The 15,540-nt window shown below is 42.7% G+C and overlaps 1 protein-coding gene across 1 annotated transcript in view; it reads right to left on the minus strand.

Annotated features, from left to right (window-relative positions):
• Positions 1-14,356, minus strand: part of LOC145412858 (ras GTPase-activating-like protein IQGAP1) — a 124,389-nt gene extending 110,033 nt beyond the window's left edge. The window contains exons 1-4 of the mRNA XM_080282658.1: positions 14,318-14,356; positions 9,141-9,300; positions 7,633-7,775; positions 4,347-4,534 (exon numbers count right to left, since the gene is read on the minus strand). Coding sequence (XP_080138784.1) covers positions 4,347-4,534; positions 7,633-7,775; positions 9,141-9,300; positions 14,318-14,356 — 530 coding nt within the window. The remainder of the gene's footprint in view (positions 1-4,346; positions 4,535-7,632; positions 7,776-9,140; positions 9,301-14,317) is intronic.
• Between the last annotated feature and the right edge of the window lie 1,184 nt (positions 14,357-15,540).

Consider the following 15,540-nt stretch of genomic DNA (forward strand, 5'->3'; position numbering starts at 1 on the left):
TTAACCTATCCCTGTTTTTCATCATACCATCCAATCCTATTTTTCCCGTAAGTTATAAACTAGCTTTGCAATTCTATTCATTCATTCATTCATATTCATCATGCTAGTCTTTCTATCCGATATATGAGTATAAACTATCTGAACAATTCTCCATTACATATCCCACTCGCGTACCAGGAGCCACCGGTAATGCGCTGGTCACCGTTGTGTTGGTATAGCTAACTGCTGTAGCCAAGATCAGCTAACCCAATCTGAGCACTACCAGATGTGCAGAGACTGTGTTAAGTGATTTTAAGTTATTCATCCACTCACTTCATGTAGTGCTGCCTACTTCTTCCTTCACCTTTATCATTCTTTTCTTGTGTCTGCCCTCCTATCTTCCTATTTATCCAAAGTTTCCTGTCACTCTTTATTACTCTTCTATCCTTTTCAGGTAGCTTTACACTGAGTGACAAGCCTAATAGCCTCCTGTAGGCCAGGAAACCATTTACAATGCTGGGTGGTGACCATATAACCAACCCATACATGTTCCTTGTGTCAACAAGTGGGTTGGCAAAGAGTTTGTGCCCCTCCCTGAAAGACAACTAACTCAATGTCAAATGGCCACGCCTTATGGGATTATGGATTCTGACTATGGATAGATAGATAGATAGATCTCAAGATATTCTTAACTCTGATATGATGATATGTTAGAGACTGAAGTGATGTTTTTCATTCAGCATTTCAGGACTGAAATTTTCACTAGCCTCTAATTTCACAAATTCATGCTTAAAATTTTGGGCAGCATCCTTGTCAACATTCATTTTCCTCCCACATGCCTTTACACATTGTACTCAATGACACTGTTTAAATCTGTTCAGCCAGCCAATGGAATAATCACAGGACTGAGTGATTATATGATAAGATATTTGTGACTGACTTTATTGGATAAATTCATGAGAAGCTACAGAATGTGGTGAAAGTTTTACGGCATATCAGATAAAGCCAGGATTCCAGGGACTTGAATGGTAAGCAGATGGAAACGTGGCCCACTGGACGGGGTAAACTTGGGCTGTCTGGACATTGCTGCTCCTCACTCTGTCCTAGGATGGGAAAGGAGGTCCGGATGATGATGATGATCGTTTTGTTCGTTTTTGTTTTTGAAGGCTCCAACATGCTTGCATGCGTCAGCCACGGTCACCTAACATCGGTTCTCCATGCTGCTCGCTCTCTGGCAGCCTCCCTGTTCAGTCCCTTAATCCTGAGGTCACACTTAATATCCTCATCCCAGGACTTTTTTGGTCTGCCCCTCGTAACCCCACCCCTAATATTAACGCTTCTCACTTCCTGCATCCAATTATCACCCTCCATCCTCTCCACATGCCCAAACCACCTCCATCTACCTCTCCTCATCACAACACCAACACACTCCAGTCACATCCTCTCTCTCAACTCTTCCATCAGAAACCAAGCTCCCCTAGACCTTGCACTCAAGGACGCACTGCACATCCACCTAATCACTGTCACTTCTGTATGACTGAGCATGCAAATATCCTCTTCCTTTACTGCCTAGGTCTCACTGCCATATACCATTACACTCCAAACATAAGCTTTGCATACAAAGATCCCTTAGCATGTAGGGAGAGCCCTCTCAATGTCAGGAGAGATGATACTTGTGAAATTTCCTATGCCTTCTCAATCAATAAAGGTGTAGAAATAGCAGTTCCTTCATTCCTACGTTGTTTAAACCATTCATATAGCACTTGGTCAACAGTGGCATATTTAGGTTCACTTAAATTTTCCAGTTTATCATCAGTTCAGTATTTTCAAGTGCAGCATTGAATTTTTTCATGTTATTTCCTCAGGTCATACAAAGTTGTAGTTTTAATCACACGTAGTACTCGTCTCGCAGCTTGCTTGCTGCAACACCTTTGTCCAGCTTCTTAAGAATTTCCATTTTGTCTGTGATATTCAGAACTTTACAAATTCTTTTCTTATTAATGCAGTCACTATCATCACTCGTACATTTCTCTCAAGACATTTTTCTGAGTTTAAGTGTGAAATTTAGGATCGAAAAATAGCGCTTTGTCCGCGCTGGAAGAATAAAGAATGATGAAATCAACCACGTGGATGACATGGTTCAAGTAAGGCCAGGCTAACCAACCTCATGAGCTAGCTTAGGACATGGACAACTCATTCTTCAGCCAAGATCTTGTGGTAGCTTAAGTAAGTGATTGTTCCATGATTGCTCACAAGCTTGGGTAAACATGAGCCGATGTGACTATCATGGTGTTTTGTAAACAAGGTGGTAATCACGGAAATTAAAAACATGACTTCTGGGGGGCACCAAAATAGCTCTGTCTCTCTTTTATAAATATATGGTACCTGAAAATTATTTACAAAAACTGATATTTTAGAAATTTGGTATTCAGATTTTGGGAATTGCATTGTACAACCATGATCCAAGCTGAACAAGGTCAGGCATAAGGTGCATGAAATCCAGGAAAAAAACACAGTTCCCATAATTCACGAGGTGGGCAGCCTTAACCTGAAGTACGGGCGCACTGTCATTCTTTGTTTGTGGCACTGAAGCTAATACAGTCACTGGTTCAACAGTTCTCAGTGCTTACCATTATCTTCATGACACTGAGAGGGGTTTCCCACCACACTAAGGGGTCTTTGTATGCAGCATGTGTTAGGAGTGTAACACTACAGTAGTGGGATGAGCAGTGAATAAAGTGGATATTTGTATTCTTAAATGTACAGAGATGAGAATGATTAGATAAATGTAAAGTGCATCCTTGAAAAACAGGCCTGGAAGAGTTATGACTACATATGATGAGTTGAGTTGAATGGAGCCTGAGTGTATTCCTGTTGTGATGAGAAAGGGTAGACTGATGGCCTATGCAAGAACATAATTCCTCTCCTTCACTCCTCCTCCAACTGCAATATCACAAAATAGTTTAACTTCCAAATCTGAACATTCCTCTCATGAACTTCACAATTTATTCATACCGGTATATTCCCATGACTTCAGAAACGGACTCCCGTGGGAGATGTTGTATGCTGATGATTTGGTGTTGATTGCAGAGAACGAAAGGGAGGCGGAGGAAAGATTTAGGAAGTGGAGAGATGGTATGGGGCAAAAGGGCTTAAGGGTAAATGCAGATAAAACAAAAGTGACGATATCTAGGGTTGGTGGCGGTACTGTCAAAGACGAGGGAGATGGGCCATGTGCAGTTTGCCACAAGGGCATGGGAAGTAATTCCATCTTGTGCAGTGTTTGTGATAAATGGGTGCATAAGAGATATAGTGGTATCAGAGGCAGACTGCGAGATAATGCTGATTTTATGTATACAGTGTGTCGGGGAGAGCAGCTGGAGATTGTCAGGCGTAAAAGGACTGAACTTGCTAGTGAGTCTCTTGAGTGTGCGAAAGAGTTTTGTTATTTGGAAGACATGTTGTGTGCTGGAGGTGGGGCTGGAGCTAGCTCTGTGGCTAGGGTTAGAAGTGGTTGGAAGAAGTTCAGGGAGCTGTTGCCTCTTCTGACATTGAGAGAACTCTCCCTACAGGCTAAGGGGTCTTCGTATGCAGCATGTGTTAGGAGTGTAATGCTGTATGGTAGTGAGACCTGGGCAGTAAAGGAGAAGAATATTTGCAGGCTTAGATGTACAGAAATGACCATGATTAGGTGGATGTGCAGTGTGTCCCTGCGTGCAAGGTCTGAGGGGACTGGGTTTATGATGGAAGAGTTGAGAGGTAGGATGGGACTGGAGTGTATTGGTGTTGTGATGAGGAGAGGTAGATTGAGAGGGTTTGGACATGTGGAGAGGATGGGGGATGATAACTGGGTGAGAAGTGTTAATACTGGGGATGGGGTTATGAGGGGAACACCGAGAAAGACATAGGACGAGGTCAGTAAGTGTGACCTCAGGGTTAAGGGACTGAACAGGGAGGCTGCAACAGACAGTGCAACATGGAGAGCCACCATTAGGTGACCAAGGCCGACACATGCAAGCATGTTGGAGCTTCAAAAACGAAAACAAAAACGATTCCCGAGGAACAGACACTAATTCCTCCATTATCCTTCATTCACAATCATCTGTCACTGCTTTGTTTCTCAGCTTTTCCACTTTTTTTTTTTTTCTTTTAATATACTCTGAGCAGACTAATCTTCTAACTCTACTTCTTACATGCTCCTCTCAATTTAACCTCGCTTATTACAATCACATACTGTAATCAGAAAACCTATGCACCAACCTTTCTCAACTTGCCACTAAAACACTACAGCATCATTCTCTCTACAGGCACATCATTGGGCTAAAAAAAAGCTCAATTAGTTACATAAAATACAAAAATTTCTATACCTGAGCAATTTGGCAAGTGTTCTTGAGTCCCTTGCTGCTAGAGCCTTGTTGAGGGTGGTTAGGGTGTGGGCAGCAGCAGCAGCATGTCTCGCATGGCGTACAACTGCTTGAACCACTTCTTGTATATCCTCTAACCACAACTCGGCACCACTGTCTCCCAACATCTTACACTTGGCCTCACACACCACCTATTATATGGGGTGAATGACAACACTCCTCATAATGTATCACGCAAGAAACAGATCTCCATTAAAATTCTCCCACTGTGACCCTGTGTACTATACCAACTATTAATTATCATATCAATTATTATATCAGTTATTACATTATTTATATTATGGTACTTATTTTTATTGCTTTCAAAGATTCATTCATTCATTCATCATCCAATCCTACATTGTCCCATGAGGAGCGTAAGAGCCCGGGGCTAGGCAAGTTGTTCCTGACATTTAAGATGAGTGTGACCAGCCTCACTCATCCCTAGGTGGCATTACATGAGCAACAAACCTAACCACCCCTTGCATATAAACCTTCACCAGGTCAATCTGATTGGAGCACCGTAATTATTCACTATACCACCAGGCGCCAAAATTTGGTTATATGGGTACCACCCAATGTAGTAAATGGTTCTGCAGTACAGGAAATCATTTGGCTTGTCGCTCAGTATACAGTACAGTCACCCACAGGCAGAAGGAAGAGGAAAGAATGAAGGAAAGAAAGACAGAAGAGGGAGTGTAAAGTCATCCGTAAGCAAAAGGATGAGGAAAGAAAGAAGGAAAGAAGGACAGAAGAGGATGGAAGAAGAAAAGGATGGAGGAGAGGAAAGGGCAGACACCCGCGAGCAGCACTACATCGAGTGGATGGTGTGACAAACCATATACCAATATGCAAACATCAAAGACACAAGCCATTTTCACTAAATCAGATTAAAACTTAACATACAGCAAACTCTTACTTTTATGAACCCTGACAGACAGAATAATGGATTTATTGGACACAATAAGGTCACCGAGCTTCTGTTGGTTATCATGCGGTGATCCTAACCAACCAGTATTTCCACCATACACTCACATGCTACCAATGGTTGCATGTGTGTGCTTGTTCAGATAGTTTGTTACTTGGCAGGAAAAACTTGTGTATCGAGTCACTGAGCAATGAGGTTATGTGGGTATGAGAATCTTTGAGGCTTTGAATCGTGTGTCTAAAAGGGCGACAAGCGACGCAGCGAGGCCAGCCAGCAAGGCCAACTCTCAGCCTACACTTCTCCAGGCTCGTTCCAGCCTTTGCCAAAAAAAGATTGTGTTGTGTTGCGTCATCTTAACATTGTGTTCTGTACTTGTTACAATATGTTCTTTTTATAGACCTCAAATACTGCTTCAAATTCGCTCAGATACACCTTTTCCAATAGAGTGGTGAAAAAGATATACCTGAGCGAATTTGAAGGAGGGAGGAGGCGAGGTATGCCAAGGAGAAGGTGGAGAGATATGGTGGATGAGTGTGTGAAGAAGAGAGATTTGGAAATCGGTGAGACTAGGGAATTGACAAGTGATTGAGCTGGCTGGATGAATGTTGTGAGAAGAAATGCCTGATCAGGGATTTGGCATCCCATTTTAACGTGGCAGCATCCGGATTGACTCTATCGGATATGTCTGTGTGAAGCTACAGAACATGGTGAATGTTTTTGGCATATCCGATAAAGCCAGGATTCCGGGCACTTGAACGATGAGTGAATGGAAGTGTGACCTATTGGATTGGGCAAATTTGGGCTGTCTGGTCATTGCTACTCCTCACTTTGCCCTAGGGTGGGAAAGGGAATCCGGATGATGATGGTGAATACTGCGACTTGTTGAGAGGGTATTCATGGGTCTACATGGTTTGTATTTCTAATTAATAAACTTTTATATATTTGTGGTGTTTGCTATCCAGGTTGGAACTACATTGGTGACCCCAGGGCGAAAACTGTACTTCCAACTCAGACAGCAAACACCACAAATATGTAAAGTTTATTAAATAAAAACACAAACCACTTAGACCCATGAATACCCCTTCAACAAGTCGCAGTATTCGAGGTCTATAAAAAGGACATAGTGTAACAAGTACACATCACAATGTTAAGATGACTCAACACAACACATCTTTCCTTGACAAAGGTATGATTAAGCCTGGAGAAATGCAGGCTGAGAGTTGGGACTGCTTGCTGGCCTCGCTGCATCACTTGTCGTCCTTTTATAAACAAGATTCGAAGTCTCATAGATTCTCATACCCACATAACCTTATTGCTCAGTGACTCGATACACAAGTTTTTCCTGCCAAGTAACAAAATACCTGAACAAATACACACACGTGACCATTGGTAGCATGCGAGTGTATGGTGGGAATACAAGTTGGTCAGGATCACCACAATAACAATGTCCATCAAATGGGGCACAAACAGTGCAATATATGTGTTTTCTACCCTTTTACTCCAACCTGGCCAGATATTGTCCTCTCTCCATTATGACTGTTCAGCTGTAATAACAAAACTACAGTAATACTGACTAATTATGAGGAAAAGTGGATCCAAAATAATGAGCAAAATGGAGAAATTATGGGCCAAGTTAGTGAAAAATGGGTACAGTTTTCATTTTTAGTACTAGAATAAGCTACTGTACTCATATATTTTTAAACATGTGCTTGAAATCCCACCTCACGGGGGAACATTGGATATAATGGACAATCAGCTTTATTGGATCAAGCTTTCCCCAAAATATTCCATTACAGTTGGAGTCTACTGTGTATGCAACCTAATCTAATGCACACAAAATCAATCACTTCTCTCCTTCTTTCATCATTCACAATACTAATAAAACTCCCATTTTACCCCATCCAATTATATAAAAATCTGACCTTAGGGACAACACACATCATATCTTGTCATCCACTTCAATCTTTCACACAGCTTGTTTCATACAAAACAGCACACCATGCAGGCTTCTCTGAGAGCCTTTACTCTTCTATATTCTTTAGATTTTCAGTGAAAACCGTCACATTTCAAACGGTAGTATGCACCTGTCTAGGTTTACTAGGTCAGAGATGCAGACAAGGATATCATCAATGAGACTTCTGTACCCATTTGGGATAGATCAATTACTGGTAGAGGGATTTCCCACATCACAACCTCCTCCAATTCAGCCATCTTCTGTAACATGTAACAAATGTCATGCTGACAGGCTACTTTCTCCCTACTTTCAAGGAACTGCTTGAATTACGTTCACATATTACCGCAGCAAATTATCTTTTTCCTGACCTTCAGCAGCTGGTAGTAATGAAGGGAGTCCTGCAGACACAACAAAGAAGACAAATGAAGAGCTGGATGCTGAAGTGCAATCAAAGTCTCTTCCACACTGCAGTTGCTCAATGCTCTGTTCACCGCAGCCAGCGCTCCCACTTCTGCAAAGGTTGCTGATGGTCAGAGAAGCACTGTATAGGCCTACCATTAATATGAAGTCTACCTACATACTGACGAGATGCAGTTTGGGGTAATGCCAGGCAAAAGGACCACTGATGCTTTATTCATTATCCACTAGCCTTAGTAAAAATATATAAGAAAGAAAGGGGGCCAGAACTTTGTTTTTGCTGATTTGGAGGTCTTGACAGTGTCCCTAGGGAGGTGGTGAAGTAAGCAATTAGAAAGCTTGAGATCGAGAAGTGGTTGGTCTGAGTGGCTATGGCTATGTATGTGGGTGGTCGCTTTCCTTCATTCTTTCCTCTCTCTTCTGCCTATAGGTGGCTCTACACTCCCTCTTTTGTTTTTCTTTCCTTCATTCTTTCCTATTCCTTCATCTTATGGATGACTCTACACTGAGTGGCAATCCAAGTGATATCATGTACACCAGGAAACCATTTACTGCACTGGGTGGTAACCATATAACCAAATTGTGGCACTTGGTGGTTTAGTGGGTAATTAAGGTACTCCAATCGGATTGAGCTGGCACAGGTTTATATCCAAGGGTGGTTGGGGTTTAGTGCTCATGTAATGCCACTCAGTGATGAGTGAGGCTGGTCACTCTCATCTTAAATGTCACGACCAACTTGCCTAGCCCAGAGCTCCTACGCTCGTCATAGGGCAACATAGGATTGGATGATGGAAGGATGGATATGGGTGGTCGCACACAGAAGAGAGTGAATGGAGATTTGAGTGATGTCAAGTGCATCTTTGCCTCAATATTTAAAAAAAAAAAAAAAAAAAAAAAGAGTTGACCTTTGGCAGCCATTCTGGTGACCTTGACCTTGACCCAGAGTGCCCATTTTCGAACTCGTCCAAGATTTTGTCATATTTTGATACCCTGAAGGTTTCATGTTGACAGCTCAAGCCATTCATGAGTTATAATTGTGCCAAAGGCTGGCACTAAATACTAGTTGACCTTTGGCAGCAAATTTGGTGACCTTGACCTTGACCTCAAGTGCCCATTTTTGTTTTAACTTGTCCAAAATTTTGGTCATATCTTGATACCCTTAAGGTTTCATGATGACAGCTCAGACTGTTCATGAGATACAATAGGAACACGAACACACACACACATATTGTACACACACACACACAGAGGCAGTTAAAAACATTATTGCTCTGCCTTGCTAAAAGGTCACAAAAAGGCGGGCGATAATGTCCCACAGCATCTCTTCCACTAACAGTAGATTACACATTACAAATACTGTTCTTAATAATAATTTACTAACTTTTCTGCGCACATTCCATCAACCTTCCAAAATTATGATGCTGTATGATATAAGGAAAACTTGACTCAACACACTTACTGTTATTATCCTCCTGCAGCTGGTTGTTAACTTCATCAATTATCTGCTGGATGTCAAAGTAGGTGAGGAGGGGACAGAGCTCATCACCCGAGGAAGATTTGGCCTGACGCTGCTTAAACAATGCTGAGTAATACTCCCTTGAATGGCTTTCTTCAAGATTCTGTAAAATGAAGGCAAACACACACAACTGTTACTTTTCACCTCTGGATACCTGGTCAAGACCTCAACAGGCTACTGCGGTAACAGTTCATTTTGTTTACAAATGCTTCAACATGCTTGTTAATGCACTTACTTTGGTCTCCTATTGGCAACTCTCCATGCTGCTCGATCTCTGGCAGCCTCCCTTTAACCTTGAGTTCACACTCTAAGACCTTGTCCCAGGTCTTTTTCGCTATGCCTCTCACAACCCCACCCCCAACATTCACGTTTCTCACTTTCTGCACCCAATTGTCATCCTCCATCCTCTCCACATGCCCATGCCATCTCATTCTTCCCCTCATCACAATACCAATACACTCCAGTCCTATCCTTCCTCAAAACTCTTCCACCATAAACCTAGCCCCACAAGGCCTCGCATTCAAGGTCGCACTGCAGATCCACCTAATCACTCCCTGAGCACTGAGGGAGAGCTCTTTCGATGTCAGGGGAGGCAACAGCTCCCTGAACTTCTTTCAACCACTCCTCACTCTAGCCACAGAGCTAGCTACAGTCCCACCTCCAGCACATAATATGTCTCCCAAGTAATAAAACTCATCTACACTTCTTGCTCACCATCAAGATCAATCCTTTCACACCTGACAATCTCCACATGGTCTCCCAAACACACCACACACATGAAATCAGCATTACCTCACAGTCTACCTCTAATACTACTACATCTCTTATGCTCCCACTTACCATAAACACTGCACAAGATGGAATTACTTCCCACACCCTCGTGGCAAAGAACACATGGTCACTCTCCCTCTTCCTTGACAGAACAGCCACCAACCCTTGACACCATCACCTTTGTTTTATCTACATTTACACTCAAGCCCTTGCATCCCATACCATCTTCCCACTTCCTAAACCTTTCCTCTACTCCCCTTTTGTTTTCTGCATTCAACACCAAATCATCGGCATACATCTCCCACAGGAGTCCATCTCTGAAGTTATGTGAGAGGACTTCATGCACCATGATAAACAATAAGGGGCTCAACAGTGACTCCTGATCCACACCAAATAGCCAACTGTGTTCGTCATTAATCCTTATCATTTCACTTCCCACTAAGAAACAGGATTCAGAGTAGAAATAGGGAAGCACAAGTCCTTCTCTACTTATGCACACTATTGGTCCTCATTAAGCCCTCAAAATTCTCAGCACCATCCCCAAAGCAAACTGGTATATCTTCCACTCAATGTTAATTATATGCTGGCCTAACTATGGTCCTTCATGTTGAGTAGGGACCATTCCATCAAATGGATAAGGGTGCATTTCTTTGTCATGCACTCTACATGCACTAATTTCTATCCTTCATCATTTTCTTTTAGTACTGCAATTTCACAAAGCTCTCATCCATCCATCCATCAACCAGTCCTATGTTGCCCCATGAGGAGCATAGGAACCCCGGGCTAGGCAAGTTGGTCCTGACATGTAAGTTGACAGTGACCAGCCTCACTCACGCCTGAGTGGCATTACGTGAGCAATACACCCCAACCACCCCTTGGATATAAACCTGCACTGGCTCAATCCAAATGGAGTACCTTAATAACTTACTAAACCACCAGGTACCATAATTTGGTTATATGATTATCACCCAGGATAGTAAATGGTTTCCTGGTGCACAGGAAACTATTTGGCTTGTCACTCAGTGTAGAGTCACCCATAGGCAATGGGAAGAGGAAAGAATGAGGGAAAGAAAGACAGACGAGGGAGTGTAAAGTCACCCACAGGCAGAAGGAAGAGGAAAGAATGAAGGAAAGAAGGACAGAAGAGGATGGAAGTCAGGAGAGGGCAAACACCCAAAGCAGCACTCCATCAAGTGAGTGGATTGTGAGCGCCCCTACCTACCACCATACATTTAAATTTACACCTTATCCCACCATCACTTACTGGTCTCCCTAAGTTTCACTGATGCATACATTTTTCGCCAACCCCTTGTTATATCCATTCTCTGTAACCATACCACCATAACACTTTTAACTATGCTTTCATTGCCAGGCTTCTTTGCTCACCAACTTTCACAAAACTCTACCTCTTACCCTTCTAATTTATCCACTTACAAATACTGCTTAGCAATCCCATTTCTACTTCTAGCTTCTGACCTTCAAAAATCATGCTTATATCAATGACTTACACCTGCCACTCCCATTTTAACCAATGAGTCATGTACCCCTTCCAAAATCATTTTTTTTTTTTTTTTCTGGGAGTGGCAGCTACTATTATTGTTACTCTTTACTAACCTCTTCACACAACATTTTTTATTCTCATTATATTCCCTCCTACTTTCACTAAAGGTCATTTCTCAAGTCCACCCCAAGGATGTCTTTCTTTTTTCTTCCAGTGTTCTATCAACCGCGACATTCCACTAAGCTGTAACTTCCTTACTAATCAATATCATTGCAATTCCACACCTAGCTTTAACATTCCTGACTAAGCACTCCAATCGGACTGAGCCGGTGAAGGTTTATATCCAAGGGATGGTTGGGGTTGATTGCTCATGTAATGCCACTCAGGGATGAGTGAGGCTGGTCACTCTCAACTTAAATGTCAGGACCAACTGCCTAGCACCGGGCTCCTACGCTCCTCATGGGGCAATGTAGGATTGGATGATGGATGGATGGATGGATTAAATATATATATATATATATATATATATATAAAGCACTGTGAAAGCATTTTTGAAAGTACGATTAGTTATCAACAATAAGTGAAAAAGTACAATGAAACTGTCAGCAGGGAGTGACTGCATACTGCTTCTATGGTGAACATGAATGCAGTTGTCATTGTCATCATCATCATCATCATCCGGACCTCTTTTCCCACCTTAGGGCAGGGTGAGAGGCAGCAACGTCCAGACAGCCAAAGATTGTCCAGTTCACTGGGTCACACTTCCATTCACTCACCATTCAAGCCCTCGAAATCACGGCACTATCAGATACGCTAAATAAACTTTACCACGCTCTGTAGCTTCACATATACCTAACTGACAGAGCCAATCTAAATGCTGCAATGTAAAAAAGGGGTGCCAAATCCCTGGTTATGTCCTTTGCACAAAATTCAATCAACCAGCTCAGTCTCTTGCCAGCTCCTTGGCCTCACCAACTTCCATACCTCTCTTCCTCATATGCTCATCCACCACATCTCTCCACCTTCTTCTTGGCCTACCTCGCCTCCTCCCTCTTTTAAATTCGCTCAGATATACCTTTTTCACCACTCTGTTGTCACCTATTCTCTCCACACGACCAAGCCATCTCAGTACACTCTCGTCGATTCTGGTGTCCACAGACTTTCTCATTCCACATCTTTCATGAATCACATTATTCTGTACCCTATCCACTCTCTGTACTCCACATACATTCCTCTGCAGTCCCATCTCCACTGCTCTCACTCTTGCCCTTTCATTTTCATGCCATACCATAGTCTCACATCCATATGTTACAGTTGGTATTAACACACCTTCCTGTAAGCCTCACGCATTTGCAACACTCAAGCTTCTGTTTCTTATCAAGATTGCTGTATTCCTTCCTTGTGTCACTCAATTTGCCACTTCTTTTACACATTTTTCTCTCTCTTCTATCACTGTACCCAGGTATTTGAACTCTCTCACCAATTCCAGTCTCTCTCCATTCATTGTAACATCACACTGAGAATCACTTCTCTCATAATCATCACTTTACTTTTTTCTACATTTACTTTCAAGGCACGATGCTCACAGACATCTACAAAACTCTGTACTAATCTACCAAGCTCTTGTCCAGTATTTGTAACAAACAATACATTATCAGCATACAACAAATTTGAGATATTCCATCCATCATCATTGGTTACCAATGCCATCCCTCTCTCCATTACTCGTATATTTACTTCTCTCATCACCCCATTTATATATATATATATATATATACACAGTGCATCCCCTAATATGCGTCTCCGAAGTATGCGAGTCCACTACAATGCGAGGTGACTCAGAAAATATAATTTTTTTTTTTTTTCCCAATGTGCAAGGTGAGATTCCGCGTATGCGAATTGGCATTTGATTCTAAGGCAAAAACGAGATATTATCTTGAAGCTTCGGGTGCAAAATGAGTCTACAGCTGCGCACGAGTAAGAAAAACGAGTCTACCTGCTGCGCGCCAGTAAGACAAACAAGTCTACCAGCCGCGCGCTAGTCAGGTGCACTAGCGCACCCCACCACCAGTGAGTCAGAGACCCTCTACCAGCTGCACACCATGTTTTTTTTTTTGTCTGCCCACGGTGTACCTCTCATTTTTTTTGTTTCAATTTACCATTGTCGAAAACACCCTGTGTCATCATGGCACCGCAAAAGAATTTCAAAAATAAGAAAATTAGTCTGGAAGTGAAGTTAAAGGTCAATGAGTTGAAAAACGCAGGAAAGGGCAACTCTTGTATTGGGCGAGAACTAGGCCTGGGTGAGTCTACAGTGAGAAACATTTGGAAGAGTAAAGACCAAATTTTAAGCACCGTCGAGACGTACGGCGGCCAGCAACTTGATGGGCGCAGTAAAGTTGTTAATCCTGCTCTTATCCAAATGAAGAGATACCTAGCACTTTACATACACCGCAAGGAAAAAGAAAGTGATACCCTTGGATAACAGGCACATCAGGAAGCAAGCCAAGATGTTTTACAAGACGTGCCTGAAGAAATCACCATGTCCAGAAACAAGATCTTTCAAAGCTTCCAGGGGCTGGCTGGCAAGGTTTCTAATGTGAAAACAATTTAAAAACGTGAAGTTGTATGGTGAACGTGCAAGTGCTGATCATAACGCAGCCGATTCATTTCCATCTGTTTTGAAAGCCATTATAGAAGAAGGTGGCTACACCTGAGATCAAATCTGTAATCTGGATGAGAGTGAATTAAATTGGAAAATGATGCCAAGGTCACCATACATTAGTAAAGCTCAAAAACAAGCCAGAGGAAGGAAGACTGATAAGTCCCGCGTCACAGTCATGTTCACCTGCAATCTTTCAGGATCATGCATGATGAAGCCAGTCATCATGCACACTGCTAAGCATCCTAGGTGCTATAGGCATGTACGGAGTATGGATGCAATGGAAGGTTTCTACTGGTACAGCTCCTTTAATGGATGGATGACCTTGTTGATCATGCAGTCGTGGATGAACAACCACTTTGTTCCTGATGCCCGCCTGCTTTGCCGCCAACTTGACATTCCCTTCAAGATTCTCCTTTTGATGGATAATGCTCCCTGTCACCCTGCCTACCTGGACAATATCCATCCCAATGTTAAAGTTCTCTTTTTGCCCCCCAACACAACCTCATTGGTGCAGCCCCTCGACCAGGAGGTGATCTGCAATGTCAAGAATTTTTACAACACCCGTGTCCACGACTACCTCAGATCCAAAATAGAAACAAATGAAGAATTGCAACAAATAGCTGCAGAAGACCTCTTTAATGACCTGGATGTGGATGACCCTGACCCTGAAGAGCTACCAGACCGACAGCCAACACTGAGCAATCAACACCTGAAATGACTGTGACACGCTTTTGGAAATCATCCCCCATACGCAATGCCGTGGACTTTTTGCTGGAAGCATGGGACAACGTAAACTCCCTGCAACAATTAATCACGCATGGTGCGCTCTAGTCCCACCTGTGCCCCAAAAGAGCCAGGTAGCCAGGTCCAAAAGGTGTCTGAATCCAGACCAAACAGTGTTGGAGGCAGCTACAGTCAGTGGCAGGATTTGAAGAGTGTACACCTTGATGAAGAACTTTCCAAAAAATATGGACAGGTAGGGGAAGAAGAAACCCTGAAAGTGCAAATGATTCGTGCAGATGAAGAGGATGAGTTGGCCAAGGCAAAAGCAAAGAGAGTGCAGTGGTTGCACCACAGATGCAACTACCCAATGGGATGAAGCAGTGAACATGAGAAACTTCTCCAAGATTTTTGCAGTGGCAATGGGATAACCTCAAAAGAAGTCATCAAGACCAGTGAAGATGATAAATTCCGTGCTGAAACAGATCTGTGCCAGGGATTAGAGAGACTTTTGCTTCGTTAGTTACACAGATAAACACCAGAGGAACTGAATACGCGACCTTGGCTGTGTCATGGGAATTCTTTGATCTTACCTCTAGCCGCCACCAGCACCACCACCACCACTGACCTGTGCCTTCAATATCATCAAGTCAAAGAGGAAGAGAGACAGCTTTGAAGGATTCACA

The sequence above is a fragment of the Coenobita brevimanus genome, chromosome 94 (genome assembly GCF_032717465.1).
Source record: "Coenobita brevimanus isolate Jiangsu-jjx chromosome 94, ASM3271746v2, whole genome shotgun sequence".
Lineage (NCBI taxonomy): Eukaryota > Metazoa > Arthropoda > Malacostraca > Decapoda > Coenobitidae > Coenobita > Coenobita brevimanus.